Source organism: Neomonachus schauinslandi, chromosome 4, assembly GCF_002201575.2.
Source record: "Neomonachus schauinslandi chromosome 4, ASM220157v2, whole genome shotgun sequence".
Lineage (NCBI taxonomy): Eukaryota > Metazoa > Chordata > Mammalia > Carnivora > Phocidae > Neomonachus > Neomonachus schauinslandi.
Genome location: NC_058406.1, coordinates 53,990,581 through 54,011,007, shown reverse-complemented (window position 1 = coordinate 54,011,007; position 20,427 = coordinate 53,990,581). Strand labels below are relative to the sequence as shown.

Sequence of the window (20,427 nt, the reverse complement as noted above, 5' to 3'; positions counted from 1 at the left end):
TTTTGTTTGAAAACAGTTGGTGGTAGATGAAGCTATGAGTTTAGGAGGTCATCCCAAAGAATGTATGGAATAATGAAAAAGATGGCCTGAGCCCTTAGAAACACTAAGGATGAGGAACACTTCCCTCTCACAAGTATTTAGGGAGTGATTGGAGGAAGAAAGAATCTTCAGAGAGTAAGAAGATGTGACTGTTGTGATAGAAACCAAGAGAGGGCAGTTTCCATAGAAAGGAGTAGTCAACATGAATAAGAGTTGTAGACAGGGGCGCCTGGATGGCTCAGACGGTTAAGCGTCTGCCTTCGGCTCAGGTCATGATCCCAGGGTCCTGGGATTGAGCCCCACATCGGGCTCCCTGCCAGGCAGGGAGCCTGCTTCTCCCTCTCCCTCTGCCTGCTGCTTCCCCTGCTTGTACACACTCTCTCTCTGTCAAAAATAAATAAAATCTTTAAAAAAAAAGAGTTGTAGACATTCAAATAGGGTAAATAAGAGCAGAAAAGGGCTCACTAATTTATAAGATGGTGACCCTGCTGAATTCAGTACTTTCTGTGAGAGTAGATTTAGTACCAGAGTAAGGAAGGAAGCCAAATGATGGTAAATTAAGAAGGAAAAGAAATGTAAGAAATTAGAAACCCTAAGTAAAGATGAGCATTTTAAGAAATGTGTCAGTCAGGGAAGATGAGAGAAAATAACAGCTAGTAGGGTGAGGGGAAGAATTTTTTTTCTTTTTTAAAACTAGAAGAGGTGTGAGCATGCTAAGGAGAAGAAATTGGTGAAGAAAAGAGATTGACCCATACCAGAGAGATGGTGCAACCAATGGAAGTAATTCTTTTAGGAGGACAGAGGTAATAGTCTAGAGTACCCTGCGAGGGATTAACTATGGATGGGAGAGGCAACACTTCCATTAAAATTAAAATACAAGTGAGATGGGAATAGATGCGGATAAGACTTTGGCATGAGAGAGAGAAGTTGAAGAAGTTCTTACTTGATGGTCTCTGTTTTCTTTCTTTTTTTTTTAAGATTTTATTTATTTTATTATTTTAGAGAGGGGGGGTGCTTGCAAGCAGGGCGAGGGGGAGGAGCAGAGAGAGAGAATCTCAAGCAGAAACTGCTGAGCATGGAGCCCACATAAGGCTTGATCTCACAACCCTTGAGATCATGACCTGAGCCAGTTTAACTGACTAAGCCACCTAGAAGACTGATGGCCTCTGTTTTCTTAGTGATAGAGGGGAGCCCATCTGCCTTGCTCAGAAGATAATGTCTGCCAGGTGCCAACTTCCTCAGTAGATTTGGTGGAATGCCTAGCACAATATCACTCATGTAATACAGTTAAGTAGCCAAATGAAGAAATGAACAATTAAAAGTTTACCATCTGATAATAATATATGCTTAGAAATAGAATAATGAAGTAGGATATGTGCTCATAGAAATAGAAGTATGAAGTAGAAGTATGAAATCAATATGCTGGTTTAAAGTAGACATTAAAATGAAAAAAATTGAATCAAGAAAGGACTGAAACACAGAAAGTCATATTGAGGAACACGTAATAGAGTATTTTGCATTAAAGGATTAGTTTTTAGTTTATGCACAGCAGTTCGGATACACCATTGTAGTAGACCTGCCCGATGTTGCTTTGCTGTCAGTGTTTGTTTGAAGAGATACAGCTAAGCCTTTGGTACCCTTGGTATAATGATGAAAGCAAGCAAATTAGTCTGTAGTGTTTCCTCACCTCCACTTTGTCCCACGGCCATTTATCCATTAGAAACCACTGGCACACTGCCAAAGACCTATGAAAACATTTGCAAACTGAAAAAAAGTATAGGCTTCAAAATATGAACTACAAAATAAAACTACAAAACTAAAATTAATAACATTCTGTCAGTTTCATTAACAGTCAAATTTAGTATTCATAAAACTGTCATTGACATTTAAAAATAATTTGTTGCTTAGGTTTTCTCACTTCAAGAAAACCTTATGATATGCACAGTGATTTGCTAGAAATCATATCATAGCTAAGTAATTTACTATAGAAAAATAATTTTAAATAAAAAACAATTCCTTCAAATTACAGCTCTGTGTGTGTGTGTGTGTGTGTGTGTGTGTAAAATGTGATGATATGGTGCATCCTAAAATGTCTGATGTGATGTTGAAGATGTGTGACAAGTGAGAGGTGCAGGACATCTTATCCTTTAAAAAGACCTGCTTTCTGTTCCCTCTTACAAGTAAGCTTTGTGCCTCAGTTGTCCCTTGTGTAATTTATCCCTTCCTCAAACTGGGAAACCCATTCACTTCAATATTCTGGTTCTTACAGTTATTTGCCTTTCTATCCCTTATTGAGAAAATGAAATCTTTGTCCCCAATTAAAGAAATTTTGGTGAGAAATATGGGAGTCTTCTCCACCCCCTTGAACTCATATTATGCTTAAGGAAAAAAAACAGAAACTAAAATTCCTTTAGTTGTTTTTAGTATGTATGAGAGGACTGGTTCCTGGCTTGGAAAAGACAACACATAGTGTCTAGATAATCTATATTCTCTTCTAAAATCTGTCCTGTACTCTTCAATAGGAGACCCAGAAAGTCTGAGGTATTCATAATTGTGCTAACACCCTTGCCTACATATCCCCTCTCCAGTCTGCAACTTCAGGTTATATGGTTTGTAACAAGGCAAACAATCTGCCTGCAGCCACATGGCCCAGAAGAGTCCAAGAGTAGAAAAGACTGCTAAAAGAAACCAAGTATTAAATAATGTGAGCTTCTGGCATAGAATCCTTAATCCTTGTCTTTTCATGCATTATTGTTTTGGGAGATACTGATTGAATGATATACAATATGAGAGAAATAGCATAGATATTTTTGAGCTAGAAAGAACCTTTGTGTTGACATTGATGTTCCTTGGAAATATTGATGAATTCAATACTTTCTGTGAAGCATACCATGTTTACATTTAAATACCACTGGAGCACATTCAATTCACTGAGCAAAAATCTAGAGGGACCCTGGGGTTAATATTCTGATATTTGCCTCTACTCTGCTCCTAGCTACTTGTAGTGCATTGAAAAGGTGCTTTATGTCCTGATGTCTAACATTCAGGCTCCCAAGCCTAATATGGACTGCCTGACCTCAGATGTAATTTTCAGCAATATTAATTGACTAGAGAATTTGAGTTATTAGGGCAATAGGACTCAACCAGCTTGGCCGCTTTCTAAGTGCTGTATTAACAGTCTTGGATCATTGACCAATTTAATTTGAATGCAATTAATTATACAAATGTGAACTCTTCACATTTACTTTCATTAAAATTATATCACAACAAAAAGAAAATAGGTATAAATCAAGCCATATGCCCTTTCTTCAAGTATGAGTCACATCATACATTTAAACATTCCTAAGGTCCACACACATTTGGAAGTTCTGATCATGTGACCTTCTATCTAAAAAAAACTTGGATACCTCTATAATCCCATGATTGATTCCATGATCTATACAGTTCTCTTTTGGACCCCAAACAGTAATGTAAATGTGGGTCTCTTATGCCTAAATAATCAAATTATATGTTTAAATTTTAATTGTTTTGGAGATTTCTTCTCTTTTCTCCTTTTTAAATAGGAGTTTACTGACTGAAAATGGCAGAAAAAATCTTAGAGAAGTTCGATATTCTGGATGAACAGGCAAAGATACTCTTGGCCAGAAGAGCGAAGGTTTGTAAATGAAAGCTAAAATTAAATTTAATCATTAAAATTTAATCATTTCAAATGTGATGATTTTTACTTTTTAGTTAATGATGCATTAATATGGAAATATAAACTGATTTGTAAAAAGCAAATAATATTAGTTCAAAAAGTAGTCCATGTAAGCGTATACTATAAAGAATTAATTAGATATACAAGGTAATTTCTGGATAGCTGCCATTATTTTTTTCTTTCAAGACTTTATTTAAATTCAGGTTAGTTAACATATAGTGTATCATTAGTTTCAGGGTACAGTTCAGTGATTCATCAGTTGCATATAACACCCAATGCTCGTTACAACAAGTGCCCTCTTTAATGTCCATCACCCAGTTACCCCATCCCCCCAACAACCTCCCCTCCAGCACCCCTCAGTTTGTTCCCTAAAGTTAAGAGTCTCTTATGGTTTGCCTCCCTGTTTTCGTCTAATTTTTTTTTTCCTTCCCTTCCCCTACGTTCATCTGTTTTGTTTCTTAAAGTATCCATTCATCAGTTGATGGACATTTGGGCTCTTTCCATATTTTGGCTATTGGATAGCTGCCATATTACATTAGGTTATATGTATCTAAAGTGACTAAGATAAAAAAATCAAATAGGCAGTCAAATAGTAAATGTGACTACTGTAGTTCTCACTAATATTTTAAACATATAAAAATTTATTTAATTGGTTTATTAAAAGGAAGAAAATATTTGGTATAGTTACCCAAATTAAAAATAAAGGTCATAAAATTAAAGTAAAAAAGGTGAGACTTTTATAAAATTCAATATAAAATATTAATAAAGAATATAGTTTTTGGGGAGCCTGGGTAGCTCAGTTGATGGAGTGTCAGACTCTTGGTTTCAGCTCAGGTCATGACCCCCCAGTCATGGATGGAGCCCTGCATCTGGCTTCCTGCTCAGCGGGAGTCGGCTTCCCCTCTCCCTCTGCCTCTGCCCCTGCCCCTCCCCCCTTATGTGCTCTCTCTCTCTCTCTCTCTCTCTCCCAAATAAATAAATAAATCTTAAAAAAAAGAATATGGGTTTTTTTTAAGATTTTATTTATTTATTTGACAGAGAGAGACACAGCGAGAGGGGGAACAGTCGGTTGGGCGTCTGCCTTCAGCTCAGGTCATGATCCCAGGGTTCTGGGATGGAGTCCCGCATGGGGCTCCTTGCTCATTGGGGAGCCTGCTTCTCCCTCTGCCTGCCCTTCCTCCTGCTTGTGCTCTCTCTCTCTCTTTCTCTCTGACAAATAAATAAAATCTTTAAGGAAAAAAAACCAGATTCTTAGCACCTATGAGCAATTTAATTTGGTTACACAAAAACTTGCAAAATAATATAACAATGTGAGTAAATGAGGCATAAAGAGCATAGAGTCCAAGAAATCAAGGAAAATAGCACAGAGAGGAGCTCTAAAGTGACTGAACATATTTGTGAACCTGAAAATAAAAATTCTGATGCTTGAATAATAACTTGATTTTCTTTTTTGCCCATAATTGTCTTTTATTCAGAAAATAAAGTAGGGAAATATTGGAAAAAACATTAAATTCATTCTGTTATCGTTACCCAAATTTTGAAATAGGAAACCAGGAGTAACTTACTAAAGCAACCATATTGGACTTAAGCACCCCAAGTTCATTCCATTTTAATTTTTTGTTTAAAATGAAATGTACTTTAGAAAATATAATCAGAGCTAAATCTATTTAATTTGTCCTAGAATTCCCTTTTATACATGATTAGTCATAATAATTCTTACCTTTTACTGAGTTTCCTTTGTGCAAAGCATTTCAATGCATTTTCTGATTTTGTGTTACTATGTCTACTTTATGTGTTACTGACAGAGGATTCTCTGGAAATTCTTTTGAAAGTATATATAATCAAAATTTAAAACTTTCTTATTTTTTAAAGTATAAAATTAAAATATACTTTTGGAAATAAGCAACATATAGATATATATAAAAATTATACTTAAAGAGGGGCGCCTGAATGGTCCCGTTGGTTAAGCATCTGCCTTCGGCTCAGGTCATGATCCATGGGTCCTGGGATCGAGCCCCACATAGGGCTCCCTGCTCAATAGGGAGCCTGCTTCTCCCTCTCCCACTACCCCTGCTTGTGCACAAGCCATAATGCCCTTGAGGCTCATCTAAGTTTTTGCATGAATCAATAGCTTTATTATTATAAATAATATATAAATTTTATTGCTGAGTGGTATGCCATTATATGGATGTACAGAGTTTCAACCACTTCCCCATTGAAGGACATTTGGGTTGTTTTCAGTATTTTGCTTTTAAAAATAAAGCTGCTTTAAAAAAAAAGATTAAAGAGAGCTGCTCTGAATATTTGTGTACAGGTTTTTGTGTGAACATAAGTTTTCATTTCTCTGGGGTGAACGCCCAAGAATGTAATTGTTGGTGCAATTTCTGCCTCTTAAAATCAACAAGGTTAAGGCCCAGGGTTTGAAGTGAGTCCCCCTCCCTTGCATCTCAGTGTGGAAACTGCCTCCAATAAGTAGGCTGAGCTATTGTGGGATTTACCTCATTTGTTTCCCTTTTCCTGGGGATTATGGTTCCCCCACACCACCCCACCCCCGCCTACTTTCTAATGCCTGATTACAGTTGTTTTCCTATGTTTTGTCTGGTTTTCTAGTTATTTACAGCAGGTGGGCAATTCCTGTAGTGCTTAATCCTTCATTGGCAGAAACAGAAGTTCTTATCCTTTGACTTGCTTTCACATTTTTCATCACTTTATTCCTCTGTGCAGTGCTGAAAGATTTTTTTAGAAAAGATTTTTGGCTCCTTAACTAACTCGTTAAGCTATATCCTTTTCTTTCTTTGGCCATCTCTATAAATATTTGAACAAAGTCTTTTGATTGCTTTCTTAACTCTATTTCTGGCTCATGCAACTAGACAAATGTTGGAGTGATTCACCATGTTCCTGGGGGGATAGTGAGAGCAGCAGGTTGGAGACCGTGTTGCTCTCCTTCCAATAACTCTATGTATGAGGATTGTCTTTGCTTAATTTATAGGTCATTCTTCAATTCTAAATTTTAGAATTACGAGGGAGTCTTCATGATCATCTAGTCCAAATTTCCTTCATTTCATGAATGGGAAAAGAGCAGCTCAGGACACACAGCAACAGCCTAAAAAATGTTGGTACACAAGGCCCCTAGTTTTCAATCTGTAATATTTCTCCATTATTGACTAGCACATAAATTCTGTGTGTGTGCATAAAGTGAGACTAATTTCATTCCTTTCCACACAGGATTTTCCCTATATGAAAAGTGCTCATTTTTTCACAATGTTGTACTTTGGCTTTCCTGCAGAAAAACAGCCTTCAGAGTCAAGGAAAGAAAAATACTTCAGTTACACCCCTGACGTTTGACTTTCACTTAGAATTTGAAGAGGCCATTGTTCCATCCATATCTAAGAAAGTACCCAGGATCACAGAAGATAATTCATACAGAATTAAAAAAGCAAAAAGGTAACCATCCTAACTACCTCAGACTTTCAGTTTGGAGTTTTAAAGCATTACTGTAGATTTTTCTTAGATTATGTAATCTGTATTAAATGTAAGCTTTGTCAAACACAGGTATGTTTCATAGTGCTTATGAGTTATAACATACTTGATCAGCATTCTGAATATTCATCGTTTATAAAATATTTATTAAAATATCTTACTATTACAGATGGTAATTAGGTACTAATTACAATTCTGAATTTTTAAAGAAAGACTTGTCTTGAATTCTATTACATTGCCTCAAATTAATGTCAGGATTTATTTCAAACTTTAGACCAGTAGACTCCAAAAGAAGTCCACCTAGAAAATCAAGTAAGTCAGTTTCTCTGTGTACTTACAAAGGGTAGCCTGAATATGTCATACTTGGTTTTTCGCTGGCATTCTGTATGTGCAGTATGCAATATAATTTTTCTAGGCATCAGAAATGTAGAGGAGAATCCAGACAAAAGAAATAATAAGATGTAGAATTAATAGAATTTCAGTCGTACATTGGTGGTGGTGGGAGGGGGGACTTAAGAATGAGGTTCTTACCTCATTTTTTCTGTGTGACCATTCAGTGCGTTCAGTGCAGTTTTACAGATGAAAAGCCCATCTCAGTGAGGTTAAATAACTTGCCCAAGGTCACACAGATATGTGGTCCAAGCTGGATTTAAATTCTAGCAGTCCCATTTCAGAACCTGTGCTCAGTATCACCACCACCCTGTTCTGAACATAGAATGACTTGCATCTTCCAGGCTCGGTAACTAGCTGCATTATGACACTTTGTACTTAGGAGAACATATGATGCAAAGCAGATTGGGGTGGATAAGAGGATTAGAGTGAGAAGAGCTGAGTTTTATTTTGGATGTATTAAGTTTTAGATGTCTGTGGGGTATTCAGGAGGGGGGCATTCTTCTTCCAGGAAGCAACCCATTCTTGTAGTGAGTCTTCTTCAGCTATAACAAAATGATTGCTTAAATAACAGAGCATGAGGCTGAAAGTTTCTCATATCAACAATGATATCCTGGTTTCATTGGTTATATTGGATAGATTCAGTTCCTCCATATCTTGAGATGCAGTTCCTGGTCTTATAAGTTATGGTAATTATAATTTAGGATACCAGTCTCCCTCCACCAGTGCTTGCAAACCTAGCTCCTACAGTGAGCCAAGATGTCAGATCTAATTCACACAGTTCTCAGCTTAGCCTAAACTATATGTCATAACTGCTCCCCCTGGACCAGTGACTTTCTGGTCACTGCAGGCTTCTTTCATTTTTTACCTTTAGCCCCTTTGCTATTCAAAGGGTGGTCTTCCATCTAGCAGTACCCTATCACCCCAGAACTTGTTGGAAATGCAGAATGTCTGACCCTCTCCCAGACAGAAGCTGCAATTGACAAGATCCCCTAGGTGATTCCCGTGAACACTAGTGATAGAGATGCACTGCTCTAGCCCAGTGGGTCTCAAACATGGAGGGCTCCTTAAAACACAGATTGCTGGGCTGCACCTGCAGAGTTTTTGATTCAGTAGGTCTGGCTGGGGCGTGATCATTTGCATGTCTAGTAAGTCTCCAGGTAATGCTGGTGCTGCTGGTCCAGGGACCATCCTTTGAGTCTCTGCTCAAATAAGCTCATATAAGCTTATGTGCTTCTCTAATCTTGCTGCCCAGCACCAACATCTGTTCGTTCCGTTTTTTTCCATGGTTTGATGAATATCATAGCAACTCTCAATCTGGTGCTGTGGTCACCTAATTGGTGAAATCTGTCCAGGTTTATTTGTAGCTGAGCTTTGCTTTCAGAGTAGTAGTTTTCAACCCATCTGCACATTAGTATTACCTGGGGAGCTTTAAAATAATTGGATTCTACTTTAATTAGTTTGGAGTGAAGCCCAGGCATTACTATTCTCAAGATTCCCCAGATGATTCTTACATAAAGCTGAGATTGGGAACCATTCAAATTCTTAGGGCTTCTTTCTCATTTACTCCCAGAGACATGTTTCCCATGTTATTATTAGTTCAGGATTTCTGTATTTTTCTTGGATAAATGGGAATTGATAAAATATTAAAAATATCTCTTGATTAATCTGTATAAAAATTCTCTAAGATTTCTCAGTAAACACCAAACCTACTCTTCTCTACAACTTTTCATAATTGGATGTTTTACAAAAGAGTCATACTCATTTTAGCAAAAATCCCTTTAAAAAATTAGCTGGAGGGGCACCTGGGTGGCTCAGTCGGTTAAGCTGCTGCCTTCGGCTCAGGTCATGATCCCAGGGTCCTGGGATCGAGTCCCACATCAGGCTCCCTGCTCAGCGAGGAGCCTGCTTCTCCCTCTCCCTCTGCCTGCCTCTCTGCCTACTTGTTCTCTCTCTCTCTCTCTGTCAAATAAATAAATAAAATCTTAAAAAAAAATTAGCTGGACCTGTACCCCTGAAACAAATAATGTGTTATATGTGAATTTATTGAATTTAAATAAAAAAATTTTAAAAATTAAATAAAACTAAAAAATTACCTGGATAAAGAATTTTTAAAGGAGAGACAAAGTGATTTCTCCATTACCTAAGCATTTAGTACTGGATTATCAGCTGAAAATGGCAATTTTACCACTTATAAAGTGGTAAGAAATAGAAAACAAGTTAGGGGCGAAAAGACAGATTAAGAGTATTTAAGTTGTCACCGAAAATTACAAGATTACTGAGGTTACAACAAAAAAAGAATATCTTTTCTTTAGATTAACAGATTAATAGGGGCTTCCCATTAGAAGAATTATTTTCCTAAAAATAAATCTACACTGAGACCTGTCAAAAGAATATTCCTTTTAGGAATATTTTTATGACAATAGGATAAACTTGCATGTAAAAAAGATAATTAAACATGAATAGAGCATTCACTTGCAGCCTATAGTGAAATTTAACTGGCCAAATTCCTTGTTCCTTTAGTTTAATACTTTGTGTGACATTAGCCTGGAATAGAGATGAAGAGAATGATGTTTATAGGCCAGTTGCCAGGTTTGTACTTAGCTTTACTTCCTACTAGTTGTGACTTTGGACAAGTTATATAACCTCTTTGTGCCTCGGTCTCCTCATCTCCTCATCATTATCCTGTGGATATTAATAGTACGTAGTCCATAGGGTTGTTGTGTGAGTTAAATGGACTAAAACATGTGAAGAGTTTAAAATTCTCCAACATACAGTAGGCACTCAAAAAAAAACAAAAACGAAACCCAGCTAATACAAATATAAGCTGTATTTTTGAAATATACAATCATATATTCCAGTCATTAAAAATAAGATAGTAATGAGATACACAAGTCATGTTTACATATGGCAATCATTTCTAGAATCTTAGGTAAAGTAGGACTTACAGGTAAGTAGGCTGGGGTGAGGTGGGAGCTGTAAGGATAGAGAAGAGAGAAACTTTTATGTGAGTGGAAAAAGAGATTCATGCCTCGCTTGCTACTGCCCACACCATTTCTCAGTTATGTGGGCACAGGCTCTTTCAAGGCCCCACGAGGATTCTGGAAAGGTAACAGCCTCAACTCTAGGTCTCTGTGGGGAGAGCTTCACTACTGCGCTGAACATTCCTCTTCTCTGTAGCTGGAAGAGGACTCCTACTTACTGCTCATACCTGGAGAAACCTGATGTTCTAGAGCAGGGCTTCTCAACAGTGACTGCCCACTTGAGAGCTTTTGGAAAATATGCTGAGCCCTGCCTAGAGATCATGATTTAACTATTGGGGAAAAGTCTGGGCATCAAAGCACCCTAGATGATTCTAATATACAGCTAGAAATTTGAGAAACATTTCTAGAAGCCTCTTCATTTGTCCCTCCCTTAGTCACCCTCTTATAACAGCTTGTTTGTGGCTAATACATGGCAAAAGAATCTTATTTCTCCCTGACTGATATTACCTGAGTTTCAAATAGCCTGACTTTTATAGGTGCTGAGGAACCTACATTCACTGAAATGAGAGGCCAAAGAGAAATCACAGGTCACTCATATGAAGGAGGGAGACAAAAACAATCAGAACAGGTGACTCCTAATAAGGCAGATTATGGAAGAAACAGAAGAGAACTTAAGAAAATATGTATCTTGGGCGCCTGGGTGGCTCAGTTGGTTGGGCGACTGCCCTCGGCTCAGGTCATGATCCTGGAGTCCCGGGATCGAGTCCCGCATCGGGCTCCCTGCTCTGCGGGGAGTCTGCTTCTCCCTCTGACCCTGCTCTCTCTCATTCTCTCTCTCAAATAAATAAATAAAAATCTTTAAAGAAAATATGTATCTTAAGGACACATAATCAGGGATTTAAAAGTAAGTGAAGGGATTTAAAAATATTTCTAAAGTAAAAAGGGATTTAAAAAATATTTCTGGGGGCTCCTGGGTGGCACAGTCAGTTAAACGTCCAACCCTTGGTCTGGGCTCAGGTGGTGATCTCATGGTCGTGAGATCGAGCTCTGTGTCAGGCTCTGTACTCGGCACAGTCTGATTAGGATTCTCTCTTCCTCTCCCTCTGCCCCTCCCTCTGTTCGCTCTCTCTCAAATAAATAAATCTTAAATATATATATATATTTCTAAATAAAAAATTGAGTAGGATAGAAATAGAATACAGATGAAAACTGGATTGCTAATCTAGAAGGTCAAATAGAGGCACAATCAGGATATTTGACCTGTAAATATATCCTTAATACATAAATCAGGAAAGTAAGTAACATGGTAAGGAAATAAAGAAATATTAGGGAAAGAATGCCCCTTTTTTGAAGACATACTTGAATTTTCAGATCAAAAGGGTTACCAAGTGCTAGACTTACAGTAAAATTATTTGATTATTTATTTAATTCCAAAGGTAGAAAAAAATTGGTTAATTACAAAGGAAAGGAAAGCAAATGAGTTTCATACGTCTCATCTGCATCTCTGAGGCTAGAAAATAATAAACCATTTTCAACTTTTTTTTTAAAGATTTTATTTATTTATTTGAGACAGAGAGAATGAGAGAGACAGAGAGCACATGAGAGGGGGGAGGGTCAGAGGGAGAACAGACTCCCTGCCGAGCAGGGAGCCCAATGCGGGACTCGATCCAGGGACTCCAGGATCATGACCTGAGCCGAAGGCAGTCGCTTAACCAACTGAGCCACCCAGGCACCCCATTTTCAACTTTTGAATAGAACGGCAATCCAAGAATCCTCTACTTGGATGAATTATCATTTTTAAAAAAATTTTTATTTTTTTCAACCGTCATTTATTTATGAGAACAAAAGAGAGACAAATTTTAGGGTATGAAAAACTGTAGAAGGTAATCTGCCTATGTATACTCTCTGAGGAATTTACCTGGAGAACTATTTTATCCAAATTAAAATGTAATATAATTAAAATAAAGATCCAAATTGGAAGTCTTTATGACACAAAAATGTATTTGGAATTATCCCACGGCATCAGAATGAAAGCTCTGGACTTCCAACTCACAGTGGCTGTTCTGTAAAAACAAGAAAACATTCCAAAGCATTATCAGGGAAGTTATCCATAAGAGATTTCCAGTTGGGAAGAGGAGCTTTTAGAGCAACCCCCATGCTTCCATCTGAGCTGTGCCCTTCTCTTGGGTTTCTTCCTTTTATGTGCCAGTGCCATTTCACATTCATTCCATGGATGTGCAGCAACGTTCCTTTAACTCTAGCCCATGCAGTACAAAATCAAGGCCCTTACCTATATTCTCTTAACTCAACTACAACAGGATATAATTTCACAGGGAATTTTCCTAAATATAAGACCAAAAAAGGGGGAGGGAGAGAGGGATGAATTAAAAATATATATAAGCAGCTCAAAACCAATACAATTTACAGAAAACCGACTTACGATTTTATGCTAGTGAATTAACCCACCAAATTTATAATCCAGGCTTCATTCTTCATATTGTGTGAGAACCTAGTGCTAGGAAATCAATTTTTATTCCTAGGTTCTTAGCCTCCCATTCCTTCTCTGCTGTTGGAAAAAATTCTCCATGGATCTCTTGTATTTCTGTACATCTTGTGAGCAGAGGCACTGGATGCTTTTATTCCTATCTCCTCAAGGATTTTTGTATAACAAAGAGCCTTGAAAGAGATAGTGCTTTTGGGGTGCCTGGGTGGCTCAGTTGGTTAAGCAACTGCCTTCGGCTCAGGTCATGATCCTGGAGTCCCGGGATCGAGCCCCACATTAGGCTCCCTGCTCGGCGGGGAGTCTGCTGCTCCCTCTGACCCTCTCCCGCTTTCATGCTCTCTCTCTCTCTCATTCTCTCTCTCAAATAAATACATAAAAATCTTTAAATAAAAAAATAGAGATAGTGATTTTCTCTGAGCAAGAGCAGACATGTTACTGTCCATTATAAAAGATTTCGCGTTGGTGGTATAGTGGTGAGCATAGCTGCCTTCCATTATAAAAGATTTGGGTTCCATAAGCTCAGGTTACCCACTGTGTGTGCAGGAATCATCTGGCCCTCTGCTTGTTGCCCTGTGGAACTGGGGCTCAAAGAACTGGTGCAGAAAATGCTATTCCTATCACTGTGAGCAATAATTAGGCTTTTGTCCCTGACCCAGGAGTCTACTTCTTCACAAGCATAGATGAAACTGTAATAGGTTAACTTGTTAGCTTGTAAGTAGGGTCAAATCTCAGACCTTTCACAGTTCTTCCCACCTATTTTGAGGAAAGAAGCTTGGAGGTAGAATGACAAACTGTGACACCCTTCCCCGCTCTTCTTTTGCAAACTGAGTGGTAAACATACTTTGGACTCATTATTCAGTGAGTAAAAGAACACCCTTATCCAGGTCCCTGCAGGCTTAGAAGAACTCTGTATATACCCATTTTGTCTACCCTATAAGCCTATCTGTTTCTAGGTAGCAGGATCTATAATTTAGGTTATTCCTCAACTAAATTCACAAAATTAATCCCTATAATAAAGTTTTTTAAAAGAAGTAAAACAATATGACAAGAGACATTGTAAACTAGAAAAGAAAATCATGATCACTTGAGGACAGAGTTTGTGTATAATTAATCTTATAAACCAAATATCTAGCATTTGGTTCAATTTATTTCTTATAAATCATGTTAAGTGTGCATTAATTGAAAGACAAAAAGAATAAAAATAAAAACCCCATCATTTCCTAGTACTTCCACCAAGTTTTGACCCTCTCATAAGCATACGGGACCTTTAAAAGTATTTTACAAAATTAGCATGTCTAACACCTCCCAAAAGAATGTTAAAATGACCATAATTTGAGAAATTGAAGAGAAAAAATAGGCAAAATAAAGGCACAATATTAGTAATGAGGAAGGAGCTACAACTATGAATATAGAAGAAATTAAAATAATTATAATGAGTACTTTGCTTTGAAACACAGGTGTAATAATGAATAATCTGGGAAAGTATAAATGGGGAAATAGTCTCAACAAGAAAATGAAACATAAATAAATAACTAGAAAATTTTGAGAAATAGTCAAATAACAATCTTTTACAAAACTACCATCTTGAAGTTGTGTCAGAGGTCAGTTTCTTCGAAGTTAATGGTTTCTGAGCATAGACAAAAATGGAATAGTTTCAGTCCTTTTTTAAAAGATGTCTTTGATCCTCATGTCTGACCACAAGAACATAAAACCATTGTTGAATTTCACTTACAAATATAGATTTTTTAAAACCTAAAATAAAATATTAGCTTAATTGTTTCATTTGCCTATTCTCAACTCAGGAACACATAACGTAAAACAGTCTTACATTTCTCCAATTTCACTCTGATCACTTTTGGTTATTAAAAGTCTGTCCAATTTAGTATTTTGATCCCAGATGCCAGTTGAGGCTTTCCCTTCCCCTGTCTAGCCAGTCTATTGACACTGAGGGAGCTGAGGTGGAAAAGGAGTATGGCCAGTGAATAGGAGGTGGGTGTAGTCTTCCTAGCACACATCCCCTTCTTCCTTCCTATAATCTTTTGTGCTTCTGGTATGGGAAAAGTGTTGTGCTGGAGCCAGCTCCTACCAATTTGTTAGAACTGACTGTTGAATTTTTAGGAATTTTATGAGATGGTTAAGTTATTATTAAAAATTAAACTATGTAAGCTAAAAATTCAATGACATAATAAAAACAAATACTCAAAACTCATCCCTTTCTAATTATTTTACCATTTTTTACTATCATCTGTGATTGAAATCATTTACATCTATTGTATCTATATGGTGGAACTATTATATAATATCATGTTAATACACATTTCTTTTCAAATCCTCATTCAGTGATGTCCCATCACTGAAATCACTTGAAATCAACCATGGGTGTATTTACACCATAGAAATTGGCAAACACTACAAACAGGGGGCTTGATTTGTTATTTGTCTAGATTTAAGAAAGTGGGGAAGAAAAATGTTCATGAAGATTAAACTTAAACGTTTGTCTTGCCAGTAGCCATCATACTCTGAATAGCACACAAAATTGAGGATATATTTTAGAATTCAAAAATTATTGTCTGGCTCAGCAAAAAAAAGTAGCTTATGTTATTGATGAATGAGTGAAGTTCCAACATATGTCTTTATTGTTTCACTTTCATGTTATTCATTAAGGCAAATGAAAATGTCAATCAACATTCATGTTGGAACTACACTTGGACAAAAGGTTATTAAATATTTACCAGCACCACACCCCCCACCCCCACCCCTGTATGGGAGTAAGAGAGGAGGGAGAAGGAAAGGACAGTGCTTCTTACTTACCTAGCTACTGCTACCATCTTCTTTCTCATTTGTCATCTTCCAGCCAACTCTAGTCAAAAAGAGCCTTCCTAGTGAAATGGGTGATGAAGATGGTCATAAGATAGAAACTTCCAGTTTATAAGATAAATAAGTCCTGAGGATGTAATGTACAGCATGGTGACTCTAGTCAACAATATTGCATTGCATATTTGAAAGTTGCTAAGGGAGTAGATCTTAAAAGTTCTCATCATAAGAAAGAAAAGTTTGTAACTATGTAATATGGTAATGAATATTAACTAGACTTATTGTGGTGATTATTTCACAATATATACATATATCAAATAATTATGTTGTACACATAAAACAAATACAATGTAGATCAAATATATCTCAATTGAAAAAGAAGAAAAGCTTTTCCTGTGTGCTTATGTAGTAAGTGTTAGGCATTTGGTGTTGGCATGAGAGGTGGTGTTTGTCCCAAGGGAAGAGGAGCCTCAGAATTTCTATATTTGACATAGTGCTTGCCCTCAAGAAATTGCAGTCCTTACAGTTGCAAGACGAAGGAGAAGACAAAAAAGAGCCTAACTCTTTAACGATGCATGGTAACAGTGCCTCAGAAAGACCAGTTCGCTAATGGAGGAGAGCCTCCTTCAGCCACACCTCTTCAAATTCACCCTCAACTCTTACACTCTCCTGTATATATCACAACCTCTTTTGCTAAGGATCACTAGGTTGGCAGTCAGCAATCTGAGTGGGGAACCAGTAAAATGGCCTAAGCCCAGTAACAACCACAATGTACATTTTCCCCCTCAGAAACTCAAGCATCCTTGCCATACCAAACAATGGGAGGCAGTGTGCTCTGATTTCTCCTCCCCACTCTACCCTCCAAATTTGTTTTTATATAGCTAGACATAGGGCAAATCAGCAAGTGTGCTAACGGGTGTGCAGCTGAGGAATGAGATGGCAGAATATTACAGACAGAGGGAAGAGCAAATGCCAAGGCTTTATAAGTGATTCCTTAGGAAACCCTAAGCATCCCTGCTCCCTTTGACACTGAAAAGAGAAGGAAAAGCCACAGCTGATTCTATGAGGTCAATGACATAATTCTGATATGCCCACCTATCCCATTACAGTTTTCTGCTACTTGGGAGAAGAAGGGAATGTCTAACTCCAAATATTGGTGGGCCTTTGTAGAATACAGACTGTTTATTTTTCCTTTTTACTCAGCCGTGGCTAAAAAATCATCTGGTCATCCACTCTAAAATACCAGGCTAAGTGCCTTTCAATAACTTACTGTATTAACAAAGTAGAATCTAACACTATATTAAATAAATATTACTCTACTATAACTAAGTGGAGTAAATTTCAGGAATAATAAAAAGTACTTGACATTGACCTCTTACTATGTCACAAATATTTGCTGAGCACTTTCTAAACCTTATTTTACAAAATTCTTATACTAACCCTATAAGGTAGCTATTACCTGCATTTGGCCTGTGAAAGACTGAGATTCAGAGGATATCAATATTCTGGAGAAGTTCACATAGAGTCAAGATGCAAAGTAAGATCCAACTCCAAAGTCCACGCTCTTTAGTTCACCATAAGGAAATTCATATCCAAACACCTCTATATATTCTGCAAATGTATTTGAAAAATGACTTAATAAGATAAGGCTAAAAAAATGATCTCCTTAACAAGACTATATAGCCAACATCATCCTTAGGTTTGAACACTTGACACATTCCCATTTAAATTAGAAGCAGAAGGATGCCCATTCTCACTATACTGCACTATTCTAGAAGTGCTTGCCAGTGATATTAAATAAGAACATAAGACAAAAATATAAATGTTTGGATAAGAACAGATAAATTATGTTCTGAAGATTAAATTATTGTTTACTGAAAAACCCAAAGAGAATAAACTAAAATCTCATTGGAAATTATAAGATGATAAGAAAGTTTAATAAAAATTTACCAGAACAATTTGTGCACTCAGCACATTTATTACACATGTACTATGTGCCAGTCACTGTTCTAGGTGCTGGGTATTCAACAGTGAACAAAACAAACTCTGCCCTCAATTTATGTTTTAGGATAAGGTGGGGAGACAAATATTAAACTAAATGAACAAATGAATATATAATATAAATCCAGTAGTGATAAATACAATGAAGAAAAATATAGTAAATTAAAGGAATTAAGATTGATAGTGATTACTATTTTAGATAGAGAAGGGGACAGAAAAGACCTTTCTGGAGAGATGGAAATTTGAGTAGAGTCTTAACAAAATTCTCTCTTATAACTTAAGGAAGTAACCCTTGGCACTAGCCGGGGAAAGAATATTACAGACAGAGGGAAGAGCAAATGCCAAGGTCCTTAAGTGGGGGCTTAAGTTCCTTTCTCCTTAAACCAAAGAGCTGGAAAATTCACTGCTTCCACGTGGAGGTGGGGGTTTGATGCACAGAGAGAGCCCTGGAGGGGCATTCAATGGAAATTCCTCTACTTAGAAACATGAGCAATGGGGAGACAGTTTCTGTCTTGGAGTGAGAATTTTGAACCTTAGTTGAGTCTAGTAGGAAGCAATTGGAGGGAAATGCCAATCACATTTATATTTTATGGGTGCCACCATGGTTGCACTGGCAATAGACTGTAGGGGATGAGTGATAGAGAGAAACAGAAGGCGAGAAACCCATGGAAGTAACTCAGATGGGAGATGAAGGTGTCTTGGACTAGGGTAGAAGTAACAAGGAAAGAAGTAGCTGGATTTGGGATGTGTTTCAAAGAAAGATCTGGTGAGATTGGGCAACAGTTGGGAATGGGGAATGAGAGAAAGAGAAATCAAAGATATTGTCAAGTTTTTGGCCTAAGCCTCTGGTTGAATGGAGCTGGGGGAGCCTCAAAGAGGAACAGATTGGGAAGGAAGCAAAAGGATTTGGTTTTGAATGTGTTAAGTTTGAGATGCCTACGATATACCTAACTGCAGAAGTCATGTAGCAGTTGGATATATAAATCTGGAGCTCAGGGAAGAGTTTGAGAGATTATAAATTATAAATTATAATTATAAACCTGGGAGACATCAGTCTATAGATAATATGTAAAGATGTGAGATTAGATATCAACTGAAGGTGAATGTTTGAGGTTGGATGACTGAATCATGGGTTATTCCAGCATTTAGTGGTCAGAAATATGAATTATGTAATACTTTATTATTATTTATTATTTATTACTTCATTAACTGTATTATATACCATCAATAGTCAGTTAAAGGATTTAGTGGAGAAAATTTCCTTTATAATAAATAAACACTATTATCCTATCTGGTCTACTATTTCGGTATCTGAACTGACCATAACTCTGTGTCCCATGACTGTAACTCAGGTCTGACAATGTTCCCAGTAGCTCATTTAATGAATTTCCAGCATATTTTTAAAGGGTTAATCAGCTTATGAACTATAGTGTCCTAGAGTGCCCTCAATCCTATGACAATAGCAGCTTCCTATCTGTCTTTACTTCAAGTGATTATCACTAATATTTTCAGCTCTGGCTTAGTCCCATCCTTTTACATTTTGTATTGTAATATTATTAATACAACAACATCTAATCTATATAACTGGGACTTAACCACATTTCTCCAAATTTATTTTTTAGATTAGTTTCATAGATTTTTCTGAATATTCTTTTTCTTTTCAAAGATTTTATTTATTTATTCATAAGAGACAGAGAGAGAGAGAGAGAGAAAGAGGATGAGGGACAAGCAGGCTCCCCACTGAGCAGGGAGCCCGATGTGGGACTCGATCCCAGGACCCTGGGATCACGACCTGAGCCGAAGGCAGACCTTAACCATCTGAGCCACCCAGGCACCCTCTGAATATTCTAATTTAGATTAATTTTATTTTTTCTAGATATGTCTTCTTCAAAGATGAACCTGAACCTAGAGAGAGTGATTTTGAAAAGTTAAATTTAAGACCACACTTTGTACCAACAAATATAAAAAATCAAGAAAGCAAGTTAATAGGTAATGCTCTGTGTAACATATTTACTTCTCCTTTAATGTATTAATGAGTGCTTTTATTATATACTTTATTATTTACTAATGTGTATCTTAAAAGTTTTTGATGTCTCTGTTGAAAGAAATTGCTTGAAAGTATAGGGCTTATAACTGCAGTGTGAAAGATTTCAGCGAGCCAGAAAGAAGAATTTCCTAAGAGAATATCAGAATGGACAATTTATACAAGTCACAAATTAAGAATATATTTTTATGTTTATTTTTCTAGAAAGAAGATATCTGAGTTTCCTTTCAGGTCAACCCTAAGAGTTTTCTTGTTACTGTTAAAAAAAGAAATCAATTAAGTATGGACATCTTGCTTAATAAAAACTTACTTTATAGAAACTGTAAAGGAACTTTCTTTGAAACTTAAGGAATCTGTAAGCTAGGAACTAGCACTGCAGATCTTCAGAGAATTTTAGAGTTTTGTGTTGCCTTTATATTTCTTTATCTGGGATTATCAAAGAACCATTCGACTAAATCATTCTCATTGACCCCTT

At 36.9% G+C, this 20,427-nt stretch overlaps 1 protein-coding gene across 1 annotated transcript in view; it reads left to right on the top strand.

Moving 5' to 3' along the window:
* Positions 1–3,619: 3,619 nt before the first annotated feature.
* The window catches only part of C4H1orf141 (chromosome 4 C1orf141 homolog), a 44,197-nt gene continuing 27,389 nt past the window's right edge, over positions 3,620–20,427 (top strand). The window contains exons 1-3 of the mRNA XM_021679989.1: positions 3,620–3,694; positions 7,023–7,180; positions 19,785–19,897. Coding sequence (XP_021535664.1) covers positions 3,620–3,694; positions 7,023–7,180; positions 19,785–19,897 — 346 coding nt within the window. The remainder of the gene's footprint in view (positions 3,695–7,022; positions 7,181–19,784; positions 19,898–20,427) is intronic.